This window comes from Myotis nattereri (genome assembly GCF_964212035.1).
Source record: "Myotis nattereri genome assembly, chromosome: 6".
Taxonomy (NCBI): Eukaryota; Metazoa; Chordata; class Mammalia; order Chiroptera; family Vespertilionidae; genus Myotis; species Myotis nattereri.
In genome coordinates, this window is record NC_138081.1 from 12,501,151 (window position 1) to 12,526,130 (window position 24,980).

At 52.3% G+C, this 24,980-nt stretch overlaps 1 protein-coding gene across 1 annotated transcript in view; it reads left to right on the forward strand.

Annotated features, from left to right (window-relative positions):
* Positions 1–24,980, forward strand: part of DAAM2 (dishevelled associated activator of morphogenesis 2) — a 102,336-nt gene that overhangs the window by 67,741 nt on the left and 9,615 nt on the right. The window contains exons 6-19 of the mRNA XM_081095043.1: positions 1,882–2,215; positions 3,006–3,116; positions 4,369–4,472; positions 5,520–5,586; positions 6,813–6,930; positions 8,757–8,895; positions 10,744–10,802; positions 10,938–11,122; positions 11,694–11,990; positions 16,635–16,742; positions 20,010–20,116; positions 21,358–21,442; positions 22,879–22,985; positions 23,113–23,201. Of these exons, the coding sequence (XP_080951169.1) occupies positions 1,882–2,215; positions 3,006–3,116; positions 4,369–4,472; positions 5,520–5,586; positions 6,813–6,930; positions 8,757–8,895; positions 10,744–10,802; positions 10,938–11,122; positions 11,694–11,990; positions 16,635–16,742; positions 20,010–20,116; positions 21,358–21,442; positions 22,879–22,985; positions 23,113–23,201 (1,910 nt within the window). The remainder of the gene's footprint in view (positions 1–1,881; positions 2,216–3,005; positions 3,117–4,368; positions 4,473–5,519; positions 5,587–6,812; positions 6,931–8,756; positions 8,896–10,743; positions 10,803–10,937; positions 11,123–11,693; positions 11,991–16,634; positions 16,743–20,009; positions 20,117–21,357; positions 21,443–22,878; positions 22,986–23,112; positions 23,202–24,980) is intronic.

Consider the following 24,980-nt stretch of genomic DNA (forward strand, 5'->3'; position numbering starts at 1 on the left):
TATAATCTTCACTATCAGTTTCGCTCGAGTTCGCGCCTGTTGTATATGCCTGGCGGGAACACTATAAATGGCACATCTCTTCCCAACTCCACGTTCAAGGAGGTCACATTGGTGGCTTGAAATCGCTATGCTGGGAGCATTTATACCATGGAAACTGGCAAACACTACAATCAGGCCTTTTCAAATTTCTCCAGAGAGCCAGTCTTTTAACATCTACTAGTACTGGTCTGCGCGTGTGTGTGTGTGTGTGTGTGTGTGTGTGTGTGTGTGTGTGTGTTGTCTGGACTGAGCTCTCACTCCAGGAGCCTGGAAACAGAGCCTCAGGAGAATGGAACATCCTATTTTCCACTTGTCTCTCAGATTGCGGGGCGAGGAGGGGGGTCTGGAATGGGAAGGAGATGCAGGAAGGATGAGGGTCAGGAAGCAAAGGGGTTAAGGGGACGTTTCCAGGTCTGTGTCCCATTCAGTTTATTTTCTTTCCCTGGGTATACCTCTGACGGCAAAAGTTACACAAGGTCATGGTGGCAATTTTGTGGAATAGAAAAACCTATAATAGTGTAAATAACACCATTTTAACAACTTAATTTGAGAGTAAATTTTATTTTTCTAGGCCTATTTGTGTAATGTAGAAATACACACAAATATACTTTGGGATCAAATGTATTTATTACTTTTTTAAATAGTCAAATAAAATAAAATTAGATGGGAATAAAAAAAAAAGCAAGCCAATTAAAGTGAAATACAGTTACCAAATATTAAAATTTTGTGAGATAGCAATAAATGTGCCTTAAATAGCAAGAACTAGCAACTGCAGTCATTTGGAAGTGCTGATGAGTGGAAGTGATATTTTGAGATGCCTACAATGATTGTAACTTGATATGAAGATCACTCTGATTTCTTTGGGGACAAAGTCACAGATTCTGCTAATACCACTGACATTGATTGCCTTCATTCATCATGGAAGGAATTGCTAAATTTCAGTTGAAGGTTGCCAAAAATAAAAGTACAGGTATACCTTGGAGATATTGTGGGTTTGGTTCCAGACCACGGCAATAAACTGAATATCACAATAAAGTGAGTCACATGAATATTTTGGTTTCCCAGGGCACATAAAAGTTGTGTTTACAGTACTGTAGTCTATTAAGTGTGCATTAGCATTGTGCCTAAAAAACAATGTAAGCATCTTAAAAAATACTATATTGCTAAAAAATGCTAACCATCATCTGGGCCTTCAGCAAGACATAATCTCTTTGCACTATCTATGAAGCACAATAAAGCATAGTGCAATAAAACAAGGTATGCCTGTATAATTTTATTTTTCCACCCAAGTCCCTGGACCCCTGAATGCTAGCCATAGATCGACAGAGTCCAGGTTAAGAACCACTAAACTAAATGGTTTTTACTGTTTTTCTTAAGGATCCCTAGCAGAGTACCTTCTGGAGCCTTGGCCCTTTGACGTTTGATTCTAATGCACCTCATCCACTCACCCACCCATGGTTGAGAAATCCTTCTTATTGTCTGACTACAATTCTCTTAATTCCCATCCTCCCTGGAGATAAGTCTTCAGGTTTAATAGCCTTAATAGTTATTGTAATAATTATCATGATCATCGCCTTCCCTTGCACAGCACCATAGCTATGCAACTGGCAGTCAATGACATGCAAATGAACAGTATTTAAAATGCAAACAAGATGTGAGTCCATGGTGAGCATGCTAGGATGCCAGTGTTTTAAATACACTGTATAGATGAGCCAAGTGGTCTCTATAGGTGGGACACAATGGAGCAGGGGTCATGGGATGCCTCTTTGCAAATAGCTGTACAGAGCAATACGCAAGTGCAGGATGCCCATTCCATTCCACTAACGGCTCTGGCCTGGACAGGTTCGTGACCCGCTTCATCGAGCTGGATGGCTTGACCTGCCTGCTGAACTTCCTCCGGAGCATGGACCACGCCACCTGTGAGAGCCGCATCCACACCTCCCTCATCGGCTGCATCAAGGCTCTGATGAACAACTCTCAGGGGCGGGCTCACGTGCTGGCGCAGCCCGAGGCCATCAGCACCATCGCGCAGAGCCTGCGCACGGAGAACAGCAAGACCAAGGTGGCCGTGCTGGAGATCCTGGGCGCCGTGTGCCTGGTGCCCGGCGGCCACAAGAAGGTTCTGCAGGCCATGCTGCACTACCAGGTGTACGCAGCCGAGCGCACGCGCTTCCAGGTGAGGGGCCCACGGCGGGCTTGCAGAGGGACCTGGAGAGATAGGGCTTTGGCTAGGAAATGGACTTCTTGCTAGAACGTGGGTTCCCTGAGGCTGGGATACTGGTTTGTTTCATTCTCATGGCTCTGTCTCTTTGAGCCCGGCACCTGGCTCATTAGAGGGACTCAGGGAAGAATTGTCTAATTTATGCAATTGTTGGGCTCAAGATTTTAGGCCCTGTGTCTGGCCGGTGCCTACGACGGGAACCCTGGGAACAGTCCTGTGAGCTCAGGCCAGGCTGCCTGCCCCAGACACATGCCAGTGAGGGAGACAATTAGCATAATGTGTCTCGGCATGGAGTAAGTCTCCATAGATATGAACTGTCCTTACAATCTGTGGCTTATCCACCAGGATAGGCTATTTGTTTATTCTATCATCCAACATTGTTAAGCACCTGACTCTGTGTGAAAAGTGGCCCCTGGCCCTTTGCAGAAGATACGAAAGAGACAAAGGCAGTGGCCTGCTGTGGAGGAGCTGTAAGGTGCCAGAGCAGAATTTCAGCATGGCCCAGCAGAATCACCCAGCCCTGAGGCCAGGTGGAGAGGAAGTAAGGCAGGGCTGGGACCGAGACATGGAGAGGCAAAGGATGCTTCTCGAAGCTGTGGCGAAGGCCCTGGGATAAGTTGGACAGTTGGGTAGAGAGAATGGACGGGGCTTTCTGGCGGTTGGGATGGCAGGAGAAAAGGCACAGAGGCTGGACCTCTAGGATCCTGAGTTCCCCACTCCTCTCCTGTGCTGCCTTCCCATCCAGACCCTGCTGAACGAACTGGACCGAAGCCTGGGCCGGTACCGGGATGAAGTGAACCTGAAGACAGCCATCATGTCCTTTATCAACGCCGTCCTCAATGCTGGCGCCGGGGAGGTGAGGCATCTTTCCTGGCCCTGGCTGTGTCCTGACTTCCTGGACCTGGGCTCGCGTGTGTGCCTCCTGGGGAAGTAGCAGAGGGGAGGGCCAAGGCATCTGGCTGGGTGGCTGCCACTGCCATCGTTGTCTTTAGCACTTCCTGCTGCCTTCTCTTGGGCTGAAAAGGAATAGCTTGTCATTAACCTTGCTGTCAGGAGAGGCTCCTGGGAGCGTCCTGCACAGGTAGCATTGTGCATGATGTGTGTCATGGGCAAACCCCATCTGGGCTGGCTGATGGTGGCTTAAGGCGGTGGGATGATTTATGGGAAGAGGAAAAGTGTTGGCCCTTCTTTTCAGAGTTTTCTAAAGATCTTCTGTGGACTGGTTTCTGGGTTGGCTAGTCATGCTCTTCTAGCGCCTTCTGTTAGGAGGTCTGATTTCTCATTTCTTTCCTTTGGGGTCAGAGTGGGATTTTCAGACCAAAAAAATAGCAATAATTAAAGAATAATTAGTCAGATGCCTCAGTCAAGGTCAGCTTATTGAAGGATAAAAGGGGCACTTCAATAATCTGTACTTTTCCCTTTTTTCTGCCAGCATGTTTTTTGGTTGGTTTGTTTTTTCACCCAATCCTGATGACCTCAGTTAGGTGAGGTGGATTTGGGGAATAATCTGTCCCTAAGATGCTGACAACACCTTTGTCATTACTAGCTATTTATGGCTGACATCTGTTCTGATTAGTTGGTAACCATAACTCATCGGGTAATATTTACTAACACCCTTCCTGTAGGTCAAGCATGTCAAGCATGTCAAACTCGCAGTCCGCGAACCGCCTGCCTCGTTTATTTGGCCCGTGTTAGGCTTTGAGTTTCACATGCTTGCTGTAGGTAATATCATGACCATTTTACAGATGAGGAAACTAAGGCTTTCCCAAAGTCACAAAACTAGTAAAAGTGACAGAGCAGGGATTTGAACCAAGATCTCTCTGATTCCAAAGCTTGTGTTTTGCATCCCTGTACAACACTGCCCTTTGATGCCAAAAGCTACGAGACTCAACGGAGATGAGGCAGGAGACCTACAGGGAGTGGATTAATGACATCAAAAGATGTCTCCTCCCACCCTTCCTTGGGACTCTGGGACTTGAAGCAGTTCCAGTTGAGTGGGCTGCAGAAGTGGAGGGATGATGACTGCAGTGGCAGTGAGGGTCCCCTGGGGACTCTTGTGGAATTCGAGACCAGCCAAAGAGTCTGGTCCTTCCTTGCTGACCCCGTAGGACAATCTGGAGTTCCGCCTACATCTACGGTACGAGTTCCTGATGCTGGGGATACAGCCTGTGATTGACAAACTCCGGCAGCACGAGAACGCCATTCTGGACAAGTAAGGCCCACGCCACCCATCCCCATGGCAGACCTATGGGGACAGAGCCTTGGTTGGGTAATGGTCACAACCTTCATGGAGGCTGCCCTTCCCACTCAAGACCACCTGCCACACCCAGCATCCATGCAGAATCAGCTCTGTGTGTGGGGCGGGCTGTGGCTCCCCATCCCCTTGTCCCACGTCTTACCTATATCCCTACCTGTCCTCTTTGCTGACCTGCTGTCTCATCTCTGATGTTATAGGCAGGTGGGCCCTGTAGTCATTAACCGTGGCAGTACTTCCCCCCTGGGGGGCATTTGGAAACATGTGGGAATGTTGTTTGGTTTTCGGACTGCCTGGTTGTTAGGGGCCAGAAATGCGGAGTGTCCTACAGGGTGCTCCTGCTCCACAGAAATGGCCCACTCAGAAGACAAGCCATAAAGCCCTTTGTTGGTCAAGGGCACAGTTACATTCCCGTGTGTTACTAGCAGCCCCTCTGGCTCTGTCCCATGGGTACAGGCATGTTATTACACTGGACCTTAAGGGAAAGAGGGTGAATCCTTTTGAAGTGGAGTGGAGAGTGAATGGGGTGGAAAATGAGTAAGACTGACCTTGAGGCCTTACATGGGGACAACATGAGAACACTGGGAAGGTGTATGTAGGACAGTAGTCCCTGACTGGGAGCGATTTTACCCCCACCCCAGGGACATTTGGCAATGCCTGGAGACATTTTTGGTTGTCACAACTGCAGGTGGGGGTGCTATTGGCATATCGTGGGTGGAAGTCAGATGCTGCTGAACCTCCTGCAACTGATATAACCTCGCATAACCAAGGGTAATCCAACCTCGATGTCAATAGTGCTGACATTGAGAAAGCCCTGGGTTGGCCTCCCTGAGGGAGTCTATACAGGGGAGTGTTGCCTACAGACAGCTGCTTCCTTCTGGTTTGGCATTGGCCTCGCCTGAAGGAAGCTTTCAGGTTTAGCTGGTGGGGGCTTGAAGGGGCTGTAACCCTTCAAGGATGTCCTGATGCTAATGTCGGCGCTCTCTATGCTCCCATCCTCTCTAGGCATTTAGACTTCTTCGAGATGGTCCGGAATGAGGATGACCTGGAGCTAGCCAGGAGGTTTGACATGGTGAGGCGCCTGCCAGGGTGAGGTGACTGTGGCGGTCCAGGTGGCCCCACAGCCGCTTCTACAGCGCCTGTGCTTGGGGGGGTCTAGTGTTGGTTAGGTTCCCTGGTGGGTCCCCCCATGGCCAGGTCCTGTTTCTGGATGCCCGGCAGTATGTTGACTCTGGTGAGCCTCACCTGTCGGGTTTCACCTGGTAGAGTATTTACCCCCTAGTGCCGTGGTCGGCAAACTGCGGCTCGAGAGCCACATGCGGCTCTTTGGCCCCTTGAGTGTGGCTCTTCCTAAGCCTTAGGAGTACCCTAATTAAGTTAATAACAATGTACCTACCTATATAGTTTAAGTTTAAAAAATTTGGCTCTCAAAAGGAATTTCAGTCATTGTACTGTTGATATTTGGCTCTGTTGACTAATGAGTTTGCCGACCACTGCTAGTGGGTCACAACTCCCAGAGGAAGGATAGACATTCTTTCTTTCAGCTGAGTAGTCTCAAATGCTGCTCCTGGACGACTCTCCCCTGCCTTCTAGCAATCCTGTGTCGCCTCCTCCCATCACTCACCAGATCATGCTTAGCAAGCAAAATCATATTTTCATTTTAGCCCTAGTAACCCTGAAACACATAACTCTGCTGCTTAAATTTTGTGCTATAAACACCCATCCAAACAGAAACCTGCTTTGGGCGGTGCTGCAGTCACGAACCACCAGCCTGTATATTCTCTCGAAGTTCCTGGGTTTACAGACACAGAAGCAGGTTAGAGAGGCCGGGCAGCTGGCCTGTTGTCACAACCGGAGAGCAGGCCTGGGGCTGAGCCCAGCGTGAGACCTGTGTGCCACGTGCTTCTTCACTCCCCTGTGTCCCTGCTTCCTTCCCTGGGTTTGAATCAGTAGTTCTCAACCAGGGGCGACATGACTTGAGACATTTTTAAGTTGTCATGACTAGTGCAAGGAGGATGCCACTGGCATCGATAGACAGAGGCCAGGTTGCTGCCAAACACCCTACAGTGAACAAGGCAGCCCCTACAACAAAAATGACCTGGTCCAAGATGCCAATAGGCCGAGGTTGAGAAACCCTGGTTATATAATTAGCTTATCTCCCTCTCGCCCCTGGGCCTGAGGGAGGGGGAGGTGGGCCATCCTGGGGGATGGTGCAGTGGATGGAGGCAGGGTCTTCTCTCCCCTATTCTCTTCCTCACTGTCTCCCCCAACCAATCACTGCTGCCCCCAAACCCCCAGGTCCACATCGACACCAAGAGTGCTTCCCAGATGTTTGAGCTGATCCACCGGAAGCTGAAGCACACGGAAGCCTACCCCTGCCTGCTGTCTGTCTTGCACCACTGCCTGCAGATGCCCTGTGAGTAGCCAGCACCTGCCACTTCCTCAGCCAGCCCCGGGAGGTCAGGCCAGGACTCAGGCCCCTGCTCTTCCCTCCCTCCTAAGGGCAGGACTTCCACTATCACCTTGGGCAGTTGCTGGACTTGGCCCTGAGCAGTGCCAATATCCCAGTCCAACAAACAGTACTTGATCACCATGAAATCAGACAGTTCTGACAGGGGATGAGCAGACTTCTTGGGGAGTTCCAAAAAGGTCTGTGTTTGGAGGATGGCATAGATGTGCAATAAGCAGGCCAATTTTTTGAAAATCAGTTTCTCCAGCCAGTCCTTGCTGGAATCCACCCTAACACCCTTGCCCCTGCCTCTCTTTTCAAATGTCAGCATCTACGGGAGCAGATGCTAAGCTCTTAAGATCCAAGTGTGCACGGTGACTGCATAAATTACACATAATTATTGATAAGCCACTCCAGCATGCAACTTGAAATTGTACCATTTGGTATCTAAGCTCTTCACAAAATGGAATATTTGGAAAGTCATCGTCAACCTAGACAGACTCTCTTTGATGGTAGTGAAGGTGGTGATGGTGGTGATGGTGACAAGGACAGTTTACTGTGTGCCAGCTCTGGGCCAGGTGCGGTGTGAGGTCCTTTGGCACAGTGCCTCTGAACCTCAGAATGATGTACGGAGTGAGCATTACGATCTTGTTTTCAGTGGATGAACTTGAGGCTGAGCCAGTCGTTGCATAGGAAGGAACCTCTGTTTCTTTGGGGTCAGGGCTCTGGATGAAACGTTTTCTGCTTCTGTGAGCCAGTGACCTGGCTCCACCCTGGTTTCCTGGGTGAAAGGTAAATGGAGCATGACACCACGTGGCGATGCCTGTGTCAGTGGGGTGGTGGAAAAAAAAACAAACAGACGGAAATGCTGGGTTTGGAAACCTCTCAGTTCTCCAAAAGTCAGTGCAGAGGTCTTCATGGAAGACAGGGGAAGGTTCTGGGAAACCTGACTTCTGTCCCAAGTCCCTGTGCTTGGTGTCCCATGGGCACGTGTCTGGGTCTCTCTATCTATTTCAGAAGGGACTTTACAGACATGACCTTCCATCTTATAGGCATTAATGATTGGACTTCAAGGTCAGGATCACTCTGGTTGACCTTGGTGGTCAGCAGAGATGAAGTATTGGGGATCAAGAACCAATGAAGAGTGTCTATCTTGGAAAAAGTCTATGCCAGCCAGACTGATTAGAGGGGATGAGAGTGGGACCCCGTGAGATCGAACACAACACACAATGCCTTTGCCTTCAGAGTTCAGGGTCACCTTCACCAAAACAAACCTTCCTGGGTTCCATCACCACTTCTCCGATCCAGTCTGATTCCCTCTCTGTGCACACCTGCAATTAGTTTCCATTCATCTTTCTCTGTGGAACAATAGCATAGATATTGCCCTAAAACCCCTTCTGTTTAAAAAATTTCCCTGCAGACTTCCTTATTCAGCCTGTAATATTTTGGAGCAGATTTGCCTTCTGAAAGGCTTTTTTTAAGGTAATTGAAAAAGCAATTTGCATTCCCAAGGCCTACCATGCTTGGATGCCCACAGGGAAGAAAAGCAGACAGGAAGCATTTCAGAGAAATATGTCCAGAGGTTTGACACAGTCAGAGGGTCAGTCACAGATAATCAAGAAATGGCTGGATTGGAGATTCTCCATCATCAGCAATTGCATTGCCTCCCGCCCCCTTGGGAGCTTGCCAAGGGGGTGGGGGGCATCTCACCAGCCTGGGCCCAGGCAGTGACTCTAGGATGAGGCTCCAGGGGCTCCAGGGCTCAGTGTAGATGCGATACCTGTGTCCCTCAGACAAGCGGAATGGCGGCTACCTGCAGCAGTGGCAGCTCCTGGACCGCATCCTACAGCAGATTGTCCTCCAGGATGAGCGGGGCATGGACCCTGACCTGGCTCCCTTGGAGAACTTCAACGTCAAGAACATCGTCAACATGTGAGCAGTGGCAAGCCCTCACCTGTCTTCCTCCTCCTTCTCCTTCTCATCTCTCTCCTACCTGGGGGTCTCACTCCCCCTCTCACCCCAGACATCTCCACACGGACCTTGAGCAGCATTGTCCAAAGGAACTCTGAGATCACAGAAGTGGTCCATATCCACCCTGTCCACACGTGGCTGCCGAGCACTGATATGTGGCTGGTGTGACTGAGGAACTGAATTTTACATTACGTTTCCTTTTAATCAAATAACCATATGACATATGGCTAGTGACACCATATTGGACAGCACAGCCGGGGTTACCTCTCACTGGTCCATTGAGTGGAGTGGATTGAGGAGGAGTTTAAACTCATCAACACAGAGGAGGAGTCAGCAGGCCATGCCTGTGGGAGAACTCCTTAGCTTGTGTTTGTATGGTCCATGAGCTAAGAAGAGATTTTATACTTTAAAAGGGTGTTAAAAACACAAGAATCTGCAGCAGAGACTGCACACAGTATGTAAACCTCTGTCCCTTTAGAGGTTTTCCAACCGCTGATGCAGGGCAAGACCATTTAGCCATGAGCTTATGGGACCAGGATGGCGCAGCCCGAGGCCTTCTGACCTTACAGGCTTTGTCTGACCCGGGGTACAGAGGAGCACAGAGAGCAAGTTCCAAGTCACATCAATCATATTCAGACCTTATGTTCTGAATATTGATTTTAAACTTAAACACTGAATTTTAATTTGAAACGTTTATGTATCTTTCAGCATAAATTTTTAATTTTAAACACTGACTTTGAATTTTAAAATTTTAACGTTAAGCTTTTACTTATTTTTCAGCGTAAGTCTGAGCCAGTTGCCCTTAAGGAGATTAAATAGGCTCTCACTGATTTGTTGTATTGCAATTCAACACCAAGCAGAAAATGAATCTTAAACAATCCAGCTACTGCCAACAAACTCTAGAGAGCTGTTGGACCCCAGCTCAGCAGCGCTGTCCTGCTTAATGCTTCCTCACTGTCTGGACCTGCCCAGCCCCAAGTCAGACCCCAGTCCACCATGCCTCCTGCCCAGTGTCAAGGAACCTGGGTCAAAACTCTCTGAGAGGCTCAAAGAAGCCATTTCACAGATGGTAGTGAAGGAAGTAGCAGCACCGGGGATGATGGGGGTGGTTCTCCCCAAAGAAATCTCTGCCCAAGTTACTTCTCCACACTGTCCCCTGTTTATAGCCTTAGCCTCGTTAAGGAGGCCAAGAGTCATGGATCTCACTCTTCCACATTCTCAGGTTTACCAAAGACATGATTACTGGGGCCTCACCTTGGGGTTTCACCTCCCTTGTACCTCTATGTCTAAATGAAAGCTTACTTTTATCCCAGTTGCAAGAGTTTGATACAAATGAGGACTTCTTATAATTTAGACACCCTCCCCGCCTCACCCTCATTCTGTGTTGTTGGAATGGGTGGCCTCTCTCACTCTCACACATTGGTCTTTAGCAGCCTGCACCATGGTAGTGCCAATATTGTGATCTCTGTCAATGCAAAAACCTGTTTTTAAAAAGGGGTACAAATCATTACAGCTAAGGGAAGCCTGAGATTTGAGCCTAGTTCTACCATTAAAATCTTGTCTCCAGTCTCATCTCAGGACTTCAACTGTTTCACAAAGGGGTTAGATTACAGGGCACCTGAGGGTCCTCATAGCTTTCACAGTCCATGGAGAAACACAGTGAGAACTGGGAAGGGATGGGGACCTGGAGGAACATCCGGAGAGTCAAAATCCTGCCCTCCTCGATGTGGCCAGATAGACTGGGGTCCAGGCACCAATGGGAGGTCGAGTGCCAACGTTCAATAGGATCCTCCCTCTGCTCCCCACCAGGCTCATCAATGAGAATGAAGTGAAGCAGTGGCGAGACCAGGCAGAGAAGTTCCGGAAAGGTGAGGAGCTCTGCCTAAACCTGCTACACGCTCCACACACCCTCCCGCTGGCCAGCCCAGGACCCACCTCCCCTGGAGGGGGATACACGCAGACTCACATTCTCTCCATTTCCTCTCCCACCCCACATCATCCAGAACACACGGAACTGGTGAGCAAGTTGGAGAGGAAGGAGCGAGAGTGTGAGACAAAGACTCTGGAGAAGGAAGAGATGATGCGGACGCTGAACAAGATGAAGGACAAACTGGCCCGAGAGTCCCAGGAGCTGCGCCAGGCTCGGGGACAAGTGGCTGAGCTGGTAGCTCAACTCAGTGAGATCTCAGTACGTGGGCACCCTCCTCTCCTTCCACACAGATGAGCCTAGACCTTCAGGATATGGAGGGAAGAGCAGGTGTGGGGAGGGGCCGAGGATCCCGGGATGAGGGAGAAGAGAGGGTGGCCTCATCCCCGCATAGAGGGGGCTCCTGAAGCTGTAAGGGTGACACCTTTGTGTTACTTAGTAAAAGTAATGCTCCTTCTTCTGGGTGGTGCTGTCCCAGGAAGCACACCTTGGAAGTAGAGTGCAGGTGGGCTTTTGGCTTCCCCGCCCACAGCAGGTAGTGGCCTACACAACTCTTTGTGTCAACCCTGCCGTTGCATTGTGGCGACTGTGACTTTGCTCAGTGTCTGTGTGTGAGTGTTTGACGTTTGTGTCTATCTGTCTGTGGTTGTGTGTGTGGTGGATGTTTGAGATACAGAGCGAAAATGGGAGCTCAGTGTAGGTGGGAGGTAAGAGCAGGATTGGCAGATCTAGTGTAGACAGAGAATAAGAATAAGGAAAGGAATAATAGTGGGACACCTGAAAGGTATCATTGCTGAAGCTTTGTTCTTCTGATTTTTCTGTCTCCTCACAGACAGGACCTGTATCTTCCCCACCTCCCCCTGGAGGCCCACTTACCTTGACTTCCTCGATGACAACCAATGACCTGCCTCCACCTGCACCCCCTTTACCATTCACCTGCTGTCCCCCACCACCACCACCCCTTCCACCTGGTGGGCCTCCCACTCCCCCTGGCGCCCCACCTTGCTTCGGCATTGGCCTGCCTGTCCCTCCAGACCCTTTCCCCAGAAGTGATGTCTCACTCAGGAAGAAGTGTGTCCCCCAACCTTCCCACCCGCTGAAGTCCTTCAACTGGGTCAAGCTGAATGAGGTGAGTCACCAGGGGAGGCCAGTGCATCCCTTCTCCTACAGCTGGGGGGCAGTCAGCCCCACTGTTTGGAGATCTATCCCCTGGGTTCTTTCTTTGGTGGGTGTCAGGGTAGACATAGAGGATGCAAAAGATGGGGTTGCTGATGCCAGGCAGCTCACTGTCCACCGGGAAGAACATTCTACCCTGGGAGGATATGGCTCGGCATGTGGTAATGCTTGCATTGCCCAAGCCACCTACAGAAGGAATTTCCGTGTGCCGAGGATTAATGGAGTAATATAGATACAAGAGCATGGGCCAAGCAGGGGTTCTTTCTAGACAAGACAAGGGCTGGACTGGAACCATAAGGACAAGGTGAATCTGGGGAAAAGGGTAGAAGATCTGGGCAAAGATCTTGGACCAAGGACTGAGATGGTAAAGATCAAGGACTGAAATGAGGCCATGGCAGGGCCTATGACACCCTTGTAATGAAGAGTTTGATGCCAAGATATAGCCATTTTGGCATCTTCCCAGGAGAATGGTGCTACTTTCTAGATGGCTCAGCAGCGAGAGGCCCTCACAAATATTACCCACTAATCACCCACTCCAGGCCCAAGTGTGGAGTTGACTTCTCTGTCGGACGTTCAAGATCATAGAGCATAGATGTCCTGGGTCACATTAGACCCCTAGAAAATGAAGGCCAGTTGCAGCCTGGGTCAAGCCCTGCACCTGGTTCTGTACTGTGTCCTATTAAGAGGATCAGTGACTTTGTCCCTGAGATAAACACATGTAAGGCAATTGGATTCAGTTGGCCTGCCTCACACTCACCCTTCAACAGCAGCTATGATTGGAGCTGAGAGTAATGGGTGCCCTCTGACCTTTGGATCTAGAAAGTGTGTTTGAAGAAACACTTCTAGATCCTGAGGATGGACTGAGGGAGAGGTTCTACCCTCTAACAAGACCAGGTTTGGCTCTAACCGTGTGGGCTGTGAAACCACTCATGTCCACACTCCATTTACTTGTCTGTAAGGTGATCTCTACGATTCCTTCCACCTCTGGTTCTGTGATCCAGGTAGAAACACGATGCATGAATATAGCCCATTCGTAGTCTCCTGGGCCTCTGATAACACCTTCAACCTGAGTTATTAAAACTTTAGAGCCACCTCTTAGCAGCATGTTGAAGAAACACTGTTGAAGTCAGTGGCAGCTGCTTTGCACAGTTGTGCCCTGTGCATGCTTCTCCATGGTTATGAGGCAAGGCCGGAAGGCAAGGGCCTGGGAGCTGGCAGCCAGCTCTGCAGAACCAGAGGCCAGAGGCTGGGTGGGCATGTTCATTGTCCATCATCAGAAATGGTGTTTTTAAATTGTCGTAAAAAAAGATATAATCTGCATCTCCTATACTTACAACTTTTAACTTATGGTTTTAAAATGTCACGAAAAGTTGATTAGGTACCTTAGCAATTAAGGAATACAGACAAGGCAAAACATTTTTGCAACGTTTTTACCATCTAGAGCTTTGTGCCTGGGATTTTCTCCGGGGTCCAGTACTAATAAAGCCTACCGAATTCCTCAGGGCCCCAGCACAGGCCAGTTTCATCCCTAGACTGGAAAGCACCGTTTTGGTGGAATAGGCATCGGGGAGCAGTCCTGGGAGCTGCAGACGTTTCTTAGCCGGGGTGGGTGGCGGGGAGTCAAATAATGTTTTGTGAACCTATTATCCCAGCCGCAAGCTTTGACTTGTATGGCAAGGGGTCATTTCATCGTGTGGGCTTCAGGTTCTTGATCTGTAAGATGAGGATAATTATGACATCCATAGCAAAGGTGGTTTTAATACATATAAAGTACGTGCCCAGTGACTAACACAGAGGAAGTTGTAATATTAATAGTAATAATAGATTGGTTATTGGTGGCACTGCCATGTGTGCTTTGAGTCTGTTATCTCACTTAATCTACACTTCAGCTCAGTAAGGAAGCACCATTGAGATTCGGTTTCCCCTCCCCCCCGCCCCCCTAACATGAGAAGAGAACAGTCCCCCTCCATTTGCCAGTGGTCCCATGGAGTGATGAGATAGGGACAGAGCAAGCCAGCCTGGTCTCACTGACCCCACATGCTCCTTGAGAGAAACAGTGACATGCACGTTGAGAAAGATTTCCCTGGCTTACACAAGATGTCCCTGAGGGGCAGAAGCTCCAGGAATCTAGGCCGCAGGTGATGGGGCCTCAGCCAGAGTGGCAGCAAAACTAAATCTGGGGATGATGATGCATGGCCGGCACATCGGGGTAACTTGGTGGATGTAGGGTATGGAGAACACTGGAATAGCCGTGCCCCTGTCCGGCTGCAGACTCGGCGCACCCCACCGGGCGTTCCTGTGGTGAATACGGGGGAGGGCGGGTGTTTGGGAAGACACGCGAGAGGCTGGCCCTCAGTCTGTTGTCTCTTCCTAGCGCTCAGCATCCCACCCTCTCAATCTGCCCCTTTTCTCATCCTGGCCTCACCGGGAATGGGGAGCAACGGGAGGCTTCACCGCTCTGAGCTTTCCCAGTGTGCCCACCTGCCCCCCAGGCCTGTGTTTAGGTGGGGACCGAATTAGAAGTTTCTCTCCCCTGCCTGCCCCAATTCCATTCCTACTATCTCCTCTCTGCTACTACCTTCCCCATTCCAGGAGCCTGGCCCCTCTCCCCAGGCCCCTTCCTCTTCCCCGACCCCACGCGTGCTCCTGTGCGTACACACACACACACACACACACGCACACAGTGGCTGCTTCTGCCATGAAAAGAATGCGTCTGTGTTGGGTTTGGCGAGTTGCCTGTATCCCTTGCCGCTCCAAGCTTCCCAGCTCGGCATTCCACAAGAGGGTCCCCGGCCTTAGGAAGGCCACAGGAATGCCCCCACCCCCTGCTCTGGCCCAGCCTCCCCTTTTCCAGAGTTTAAGAAAATAAATGTGAGTGAAAGGTATGTTTCTCTCTCCAAGACTTGCTGTGGGGGAGGTGGGGGGAGAAGGCAGGGGCATTAGGAAAGCTCCCCAGCTGCCCTGCAGCCAGAGGACGGTGGGAGGCGCTACCTGAAAAGTCAGCAAAGATGTAGGTGAGGTGGGTTCTTGGAGGAGGGGGTGGAGCACCTGCAGGGAGGACCTCTGGTGCACCCTCTAGGCCAGGGATGGGCAACCTTTTTGTGAGTGCGTGCCAAAACCAGCAAAATCTCTGACTCAAAATTCTTCTGCGTGCCAACCCTAATTTTTTGAGAACATGTTACGCCTACTTGATATCTCTTAAGGTGTATGTATGTGAAGAACCTTGAAGAAATAATAAAATTCATTCAGGTGACAAAAACACAGTATATGATGATGAAAAATACATTTATTTTTTAACATATACATGTACACTGATAGTCCGACAGAAAACTTTATGACTCCGTTAGATATTATCAGTGGGACTTTTGCTGCTGCATCACTGATGACAGAGATTTTACATCAGGTTTATATTTCGTGACCTTCAGAGATATGCATGAGCCACTACTTTCATCCATCAGGCTACTCCTATTACTAGACTTAACAAAATTCATCACTGAGAACAAAGATTCACAAGTGTCTGAGGCTGAAACCAAAACACGGTCGGATCTAAGAAGGCAGGGAGAGTTAAGGCAGAGGCATAGAAATTGCTCTTCCCCTCTCTCGTCAATCCATGTCTATGGTCTTTAAGATAACTTGTTATGTAAATTATTTATTTATCTAAGATGCACTTACACTGAATTTATCTGAAAAATAAAAAAGTCGATATTAAGAAAAAAATTGTAAATGGAACATTATAAGAGAGGGTTTCGCGTGCCAGCAAAAGTTACTGGCGTGCCATGTTTGGCACGCGTGCCAGGGGTTGCCCACCCCTGCTCTAAGCCATCCTCAGGTGTCACAGGATCACTGGAGTGGCCTGGCTTGGCTGGCAGCTCCACCCCAGAGGCTGACAGCTTCTTCCGAGGCCCCTGGGGTGGGGTTCACTGCAAGGGTCCTAGCAGAGGTGGACGGGGCCTATGGTGAGGGGCCGTGGAATGTAAACTCCTGGGCCCTTTCCAGTCATAAGCTACAGGCCATCTTCCCTGGGTCTGACCAACAGGAAATTGTGGCAGAGTCTTGGCCCTGGGAGTCACTGGAGTGGACAGGATGTCCCAGACTTTGACATTGATCCGCTTTCTGGGAATCTGGGAAAGTGGGAGGAAGACCCCTGGGAGAGAAAATGACCATCTCAGATGCAGGAAATACCCTTGGCGCTAAGGATGCCAGGATCTCCAATATGTGTAGGCACTCTTCCTGCCGCTGACCCCACCAGCCCGCCTTCAGGGGGAGGCCCCGAGAGCGCTGGCTCAGCTTGGCTTTTCTGGAAGGAGTTTCATACTCGCCCATCCCTCGCTCGGCTCACCCACCGATTTCTGTAATGTGCTTACACGTGGGCCCACCTGGACAGGCGGGGAAGGAGATTGTCTCTGGCCTCTACCCTGGGGCCAAGTATTGAGAAAGGGTGGAGGTTAGAGGGGAGGATGACACCCTTCTGAGGGCTTGGCCGCCTGGCTGTCAGAATGTGTGCCCCTGGGGGCAGGCGGGGGTAGGGAGGCACCAGCCATCTCCACAGAGAAGGAAGTGAGTCAACCATGGGTGTCCTCCCCGCCCCGAATCTTAGGAGCGTGTCCCTGGCACCGTATGGAATGAGATTGATGACATGCAGATATTTCGGATTCTGGACCTACAGGACTTTGAGAAAATGTTCTCAGCCTATCAGAGGCACCAGGTAAGACCCTGCCCCTCGAGCCTCTTGGATCTTGACTTTTAGCCTTGACTTCACATTTGCGCCTTACTAAACCCACAGTGTCTGACACATAGCCCCTCCCTCCTTCCCTCCTGAATGTATTGAATGATTTGATCCTTTGCCAGGCCCCATGTGCTTGCTGGGAACATAGATATGGAGGCGTGCAGTGCAGGAGGGGAGACATCCCATAGTATTACAGTTTGTAGTCACACATCAAGTGATGAATGAGCATGTGTTGGTTTCTCTCTCTCGTCCTGGAGCACTGGAGGTGGAGTCCGAGGGCCTGGCCACTGCTGATCCTGCTCTTTCTTTGGCCGCAGGATTTAGGGACTGTACCTAAAAGGCATTTTAACTTTTCAAACTATTTTCTCTACATACTCTCATCTCTCAACACCCCCAAGAGTCGGGGAGCAGAGGATGCTAACGTTCAAGGTCATGTTAGGGGTTGAGGCTGGACCAGGCCCGGGCAGGCAGGCAGAGGCCCTGGGCTTTGCTCTGCAGGCGCTGGGTACAGACGGCTGATGAGTAAGCAGCATTAGGGGAGTGGGGTTGGGGGCAGAATACAGGGCATTCCTGAGCCAGGGATCTTAACTGTGCCGAGTGCCTGTGGGATTGCCAAACATGCAGGTTCTTGGACCTCATCCTCATGTGAATGTGAGTCAGGAAATGAGTTGGGGCCCAGGAATCTGCATTGCAGCGGCACATCTGGGGGCTGCCCCCAAGTCCAGTTGGGCATTACCAGCCCAGGCCTGGAAGGGGTTGCTTTCTCTCTGGCCTGCCTCCAGGGGCTGTTTCCGCTCAGGGCTGTGCTCTTTTCTTCCGTGTTTTCTCTGCTGAGCCCAGGGTTCCATCCTGAGGACTCCCCAGGTGCCAGTGATGGGGGCTGTGCCCTCCTGGGCCCTGGGCGGCGGCTGCATGTAGTGACCAGGCTCCCCACTTCTTCCTGCCAAGTCCAGGCCCGAGGCTGACCCTTCCTGAGGGCAGTGGGGGCTGAGGGCACGTGTCCCTGCTCCCAGGGGACTAGCCAAAGGGGCGGGGGCAGGGCTCTGGCCTGTTTGGGGGGTTCTAGAAAAGCCAGTTGGCTGTTTATGTCATTTAAATGTGGGTTCTGAAGGCATCTGCTTGCAGGAGGCATTTTCAGCCCTTGCTCGTGCCAGGCTGCATGGGCACAGGCAGCGACTGGAGGCATCTTGAGTGCCTGGTGCTCCTGCATGTCAGTGCTCCAGGGGGGCCTGGGGATGCAGGGAGTGCCTGCAAGGGGTGTCATTCCTGCAAAGATGCTCCGTCTACTTTGAGCATCATCTCCGGAATCCTGAGGCAGGGCTGGGATGGGGGCCAGTAGGGAAAGAGGGGCTGTGGGGGTGAGGACAGGCTGGGTTTGGGGCTCCCCATTTGGTGAGTAGAGAAGAGTTAGACAGAAAGCCCCCTGGTCTGTCTTCCTCTCCCCCTGCTACCCGCCCCCCCCCCCCCCCCCCCCCGCCCCGCTGCTCTGAGCCCACTCAGTCCAGCACGCTGTCTGGGCACAAAATTCACCCAGGCCAAGTGGTTGGGGTTAAATTCACAGCAGCAGAGCCGGTCGCCTCCTCTTGCTGTCGGGGGACCTGGGTGGTTGTGGGCGGAGGGAGGGCCTATGCACTGTGGGTCTCCCTCTCTGCCCCACATAGGTCCTGACTTAGTGATTTCAGCTCATCAGGGTCAGGAAGGGAGAACCAGGGGTGAGCTCCGTTTCCTCAGCTCCCCTGAGAGATTCAAAGACCGATGAGGGGCAAGGGACAGGGAGCAGAATTCAGGGACACCTGCTTCCCTCTGCCTCAAGGAACACAACTTCCACAGGGCCTGGCTCAAGTTCCCTGTGTGTCCTCCTCCGTTTAGGAAGTTTAACTCATGGGGTGGAGATTCCAGGCGGAGGAGAGGGACGCCTGGGACCAGCAGCTGGTGTTGGTGGGCCTCAGTGGGGAGTGGCGGGGTCCTCTGCACCCAGGACCTGTAGGGGGCACTGCCTGTCCTCCACTGAGTTTGGCTTGGGGGTGCATGTCTGCTAGAAGCTGCTCCTATGCGTGCTCCTCCCCGGCCCCCCCTCCAGCCAGGAGTCTGGTTGGGATGGAGCAGCAGAGTAGAGATGAGGGGCCCCATGTCTCCCCTCCTGTCCCTGGGTCCCTGGGCCTCTTGGCTAACGTTGTGCATGTTTAATCCTCTGTTGGCTGTGGCTGCTGCCTGCCTAGGACCTGATTACTAATACTTCTCAACAGGTGAGTCACTGAGGGGCCTGGATGCTCTGACCTTTAACTACTCCCCCAGGCTGCTGCCTGGCCCTGGGCCCCGAAGAGCAGGCCTGTCCTTATTACCTTCTGTCTCATTCCCCGTTGATACAGGGTGGCCTGGGGAGGTCCCCAAAGAGAAAGCGAAACGTAGGAGAGGGCTTAGCACTAGCAGACCCGGCCCGCGGTGGAGAGAATGGGCACGGGAGTGAGGAGGAAACTCCTGGTCTGTTGCCCCCTGCCCCCCAGGAGGGGGGCACCAGGCCGTCCTGTAGGACTGAGCAGACTGGGCACAGCTCGCAGAGGTGGCCATGTGAGTGGCGGCTCCTGCAGGCGCACAGCATGGAGCATGTACTTGGAGGCAGCTCCCAGGATAGAAGCTCATTAGGGGCTCAGAGAAGGTAGGGGGTGGAGGTGAGGGTGGGGGGTGGTCTTTGATTTTTTGGGAATACACCTAGAACCTCCAAGGAGAGAATTCTACAGGGAATTCTGCCTGTTTCCCCACCTCTGAACATGTGGATGCCCTCTCCCCAGAGGACATTGGGCCAGGCCTGAAGTCTCCAGGAGTCCAGGGACTGTGACCTTGTGGGGACTTAGAACCAGCTTCTTATGTTTTGGGGAGTTTGGGTGGGGTGCTGGGAGTGGGGGTGGAGTCTGGGGATGTGTAGATCCTATGACATTCCCGCAGCCATAGGGATCAGTGTCTCCCTCCATCAGAACAGCTCCTCTCTAGTTTGCCCAGAGAGGGCCATCTCTAAAAAGGGCTCTTCATTGCCCCCAACTCATCCTAGCCCAGGGTGAAGTCCCAGGTGCCTCCTCTGGGTCAGGAATGACCCACCCTCCTCTCTCCCGGGCCTGTTCCTCTCCCTTTCTCTCACACCAGGAGCCTGGCCTGGTTGGTAGCGGGGCAGCTCCTTCAGGGGGCGGGGCGGAGAGTAGAGGTTTGGGGGAGACACACACCTCACCTTTCTGACTGGCTTGTTGGTTGCAGAAAGAGTTGGGCTCCACGGAGGACATCTACCTGGCCTCCCGCAAGGTCAAAGAGCTGTCGGTCATTGACGGCCGGAGGGCACAGAACTGCATCATCCTGCTCTCCAAGTAAGTGCTTGCGCGGCCTGTGGGGTCCCGCCCGGCCTGGGGGGCCTGCCTGGCCTGGGGGGCCTGCCCAGGATACCTTCCTGGTGGGAGGGGCTGGGCCCCCAGGACACAGAGGACTGAGATGGGGCGTGTGGAGGGAGATGGTGGACTTGAATGCCTGGGGGAGGTAGGTGGCCGAGGACTGGGGTGACAGCAGTCTCTGGCCTCCCCTGTCTGCTGCCCGCTGGGAAAGGGGATGAGGCCCCGATGTAGAACCTTCCCTGGGAACCCATGTCAGCAGCGTGGGGCTCTGCACACAGGGAACTGCCCCAGCTCGAGGCTCCTGACCAGCCTGGTCAGTGTCTGCTGGTGGAGTGGCTCTGAGCCCATGGAGGCCCCCAGGCTCAGGCCACGGAGCAGCATGATCTCAGCCCCCAAGCATTTCCCGTGGCTGCAGAACAAACAGGGCAGTATGTGCACCAACAGCACAGCTTCTGTGCGGGGCCTCCCGCCTGGGCCAGGGTCAGAGGGCACCGCCTCCCAGACTATTCTTAGTGCTGCCCCAGCCGTCCCTGGGACACGCACCCCTCCTTCCCTCCCACAAGGCCCAGGCTTCTGTTCCTCCCCGTTGCTGGTGGGGCAGAGGTCTGTACCCCAGGCTCCCATTGGCTGAGCGCCTGGAGGGGCTGGGAAGGTGTGTGTGTGTGTGTGTGTGTGTGTGTGTGTGTGTGTGTGTGTGTGACGGGGTGGGCTCCCCCCGCCCCCAGACAGCAAGCAGATAAGCCGGATTGAACAGCTGTGCGGGAGCTGAGGCTGTGCCAGACTGAGGCTGTTCTGTCTGCCGAGAATGAGGGAAGCAAGAAGCTGCCCCTCAGAGGCCTGCCCTCCTCCCGCACTCCCAGGGAGATGCTGCGGGCATCTTAGGCAGGAGGAGGAGGAGGAGGAAGATCAGGACCCTTCTCCCCGTGTCTCAGGCTGCACCCAAGATGCCCCTTTACTCCCAACCGCCCCTGTCCCCTGTCAGCCCTCACGGAGACTCAGGCACCAGACCGGAGACGCATCGGCAGAGGTGAAAAGACCTTGTTGTTGAGCTTAGGGAGTGAACCAAGTTAGTGTAGTCTGAGGAGGCTTTGCCAGAGCTGGGGAGGACTCTCCAAGGTGCTCCGTGCTCTACGTTCCGTGAGGGAGGAGGGAGAAGTGAACGGGGTCTGTCCCGAGCGGACACCCACCCGCCAGGCTGCTCAGGGCTGGGCTCTGCCTAGGTTGAAGCTCTCTAACGAGGAGATCCGCCAGGCCGTCCTGAAGATGGACGAGCAGGAGGACCTCGCCAAGGACATGCTGGAGCAGGTGAGCCCCTCAAGGGGAGGCAGCGAACCCCTTCCCGACAGCCCCCCGAGAGACCCAGTGGTCCAGGAGAAATCAGGCTGGAGGCTGGAGGAGTGGCAAAGAGGTTTCTGGAAACTTCCCTCAGCCAACCCACACCACCATTAATTGACTTCATTAAAATCCTGAACTCTGTTCATACAAGGCACTGTTGTATTACATTATTCTATATTAGAGCAAAAAGACAAGCCAAACCTTAGAAGATGTTTGCCTTCGGTATATCGAGCAAAGACCTCATGTTTAGAATAAAGAACTCTACAAACCAGTGAGAATGTGGCAAACGACGGCACTTAAAAATGAGCAAAAACTTCATGAAGGAGAATTTCTAAGTGGCTTCTATTGGTCATCAGAGAAACAGGGTCGATGTGGGTGTGTGTGGTGGCCCCACGTACCCACCAGGATAGCTAAGATTAGAAAGACAGACCATCCAAGTGTGGGCTGGGAGGGGAAGCGATGGGAGTTCTCGTTCCAGGCAGTCAGCTAGAAAAGCACTTGGCAGGTCACACAGAGGCCACACACACCTGCCCAATTGCCCAGCAGCCCCCCTCCTAGGGGTAGACTCAGAACACCCCCCACCCCCCACCCCGTGAGCGGCCCAGTGTCTCTCCGTAGGAAAGCATAGACTGTGGTATATTGCCCCAGTAGAATACTACTCAGCAACGAACAAGAAACAGCCCATCCACACTTACAGCGTGGATGAATCTCAGACACTGTACTGAGTGAAAGAAGGCAGACACTAAAGGGAACACACACCTTGAGTCCATTTATAAGAAGTTCAAGAATAGGCACATCCACCCTAAGGTGACAAACTTCAGCCGAGAGGCTGTGTTGTGGGGTGGGTGGGGGGAGGAGCTGGCTGCTTAAAGTGACACAAGGAAACTTTCTGGCGGGATGGAAATCTTCTGCATCTTGTCTGGGTGGTGGCGGGTAGCTTTGTAAAATCCATTGACCTGCACATTTAAAAGGGGCCTGTTCTTCTCTCTCTCTCTCTCTTTCTCTCTCTCTCTCTCTCTCTCTCTCTCTCTCTCTATATATATATATATATATATATATATATATATATATATATCCTCAATAAAGGTTTCAAAAGAAGAAAGTCACTGAACTGTATAATTAAGAATAATGTACTTTGCTCTATGTAAGTTATTTCTTAATTTTAAAAAAGTAAAGGAAGGAAGGAAGGAAGGAAGGAAGGAAGGAAGGAAGGAAGGAAGGAAGGAAAGAAGGAAGGAAGGAAGGAAGGAAGGCTAGAATCAAGTGCCCTGTGGTTCCTTTCGGGCAGATGAAATGCAGACCATCCGCAGAGGATGCCTGTGTCTTAAGGGGATGCCTCCTGGGTTGAGCCTGTCAGTGTGGGCTTCCGTCTGACCTCCTGTCTGACCTCCACCTGCTCTTTGCAGCTCCTCAAGTTCGTCCCGGAGAAGAGTGACATTGACCTCCTCGAGGAGCACAAGCATGAGATCGAGCGGATGGCCCGCGCTGACCGCTTCCTCTATGAAATGAGCAGGTCGGCCGCGGGTGTGGCGGGAGGGGTAGGGGAAGGCTGGCTGAGGAGGGGCCTGGCTGGCTTCTGGGGCTGGGGCTGGGGCCGGGCCGGAGGGGGGCCGCCTATGACGTAGCCTCCCCGTCCACAGGATCGACCACTACCAGCAGCGCCTGCAGGCCCTCTTCTTCAAGAAGAAGTTCCAGGAGCGGCTGGCGGAGGCCAAGCCCAAAGTGGAAGGTAGGGCTGAGGGGGTGGAGGAAGCCGGAGAGGAGAGGCATCTGGGGAGGCTGGGGAGGGAGTCCAGGAACAGGCAGAGGAAAATCCCCCCCAAATCCAAAACCAAACTCTAATGCTGATTTTGTAGATATTATATGCACTTGTGTATGTTGGCTCATGTGCCACACACGGACATTTCCTGTGCCTCAGCATGCAGACTCGCTAGGGCGGAGGATCTGTGACATCTGCCCCAGCGTGGGACAGAGATGCTGAAAGCTACCTGTGGTCAACCATGGTCCAAAAATATTAAACGGAAGGCTGCAGAAACAGACAATTCTTAAGTTTTAAATTGTGTGCTTTTCTGAGTAGCATTAGGAACTCTCATACCATTCCGCTCCGTTCCGCCTGGGGCGTGAACCATCCCTTTGTCCAGAATATCCAGGGCTGTAAACACCCCCCCTCATTAGTCACCAAGTAGCCGTCTCCATGGTCAGAGAGAGAGGCCGTGCTCACATAACTTATTGCTGTAATTGTCCTAATGCACTATTGGTTATTGTTCACCTCTTCCTGCGCCTAATGTATACATTAACCTTTATCGTAAGTATGTACTTACAGGAGGAATCACAGTATGATGGGGTTCAGTACTGTCCTTGGTTTCGGGTATCCACTGGGGGTTTTGGAATGGAACCCCCGCAGATAAGGGGGGACCCTGTAATAGCAAGCACCGAGAACAGTTCCTGGCATGCTTTAATCGCATCAACCTTAACCCTGCGGGAGAGGCGCTCAGCTCCTGGGAGACTACGGGGCACATTGTTTTAGGTGTGAGTTACTCAGAAAGGAGGAAATGGGCAAGGTGATCCCAGGCGGTGCCTGGTTTTCTGGGAGCGAGAACCCCGCCCTACACCGACAGGCCTTTTCCAGAGGAGCCCTTGGTTATTAAATGAGAACCATGTGCCAAGCCCTGTGTGAAACACTCCACGCGGATGGGCTCATGGTCCTCACCACAACCCTGCGGGGGCAGAGCTCTCACCTCTGAGATGATCGGGACATGTTGCCTTAGGCCACGTGACTGGGGCCTGGTGGAGTCAGGATTGGAACACAATGTCGTTCTTCAAAATCCATCCCCTCGTTCTCCTCCTGGTGTACTCCCCAGAGGGTGGCAGAGACGGAGGCGGAGGGGCAGGAGGGGGAGAGGCAGGTGGTCAGGATGGTGGGTAGCCATGGGGACAGGAGGGGGATGCAGGCCAGGCTGTGAGGCTCATTGGTGGTGAGGACAGGGTCAGTGACGCGGAACTAGGGAGCCTGTGTCCAGGAGCCTGTGTCCAGGATCCTGAGGGGGACGGGCTGGGGCAGAGCATGGGCCCCCTCTGCTGGACACCGAGGCTGCTGGCACGTCCTGGGATGCCCCGTGCAGAGAAGGACCCTTTCTGGAGTTCTCCAAGCTGCTTCAGGGAGGTTTCCGGGGGCAGGTGCGGCATGACAGAGACATCTGTGATCTGGATCCTGACACACATGCACACGTACTCACACCCACACACAAGCACTCGCACCCAACAAGGCTGGCTGTGATCTGTGATGTGAAGGACGGGGAGCACGGTCAGTGTGACCCTGCAGGTCTAAGGCCTTCCCTTCACAGCTTTCTCGGTCCTGCTGCCGACTGCCCTCGGGGCCTGAGGCGCAGGTCGGGGTTCAGCCGAAGACATATGTGCTCAGCTGCTTGTGTCTCTGGGGTCAGTGGAGAACTGTAGGCAATAGCACTTGGGGCTGTGGGACCGAGGAGTTTAGCCATCCGGTGGCTTT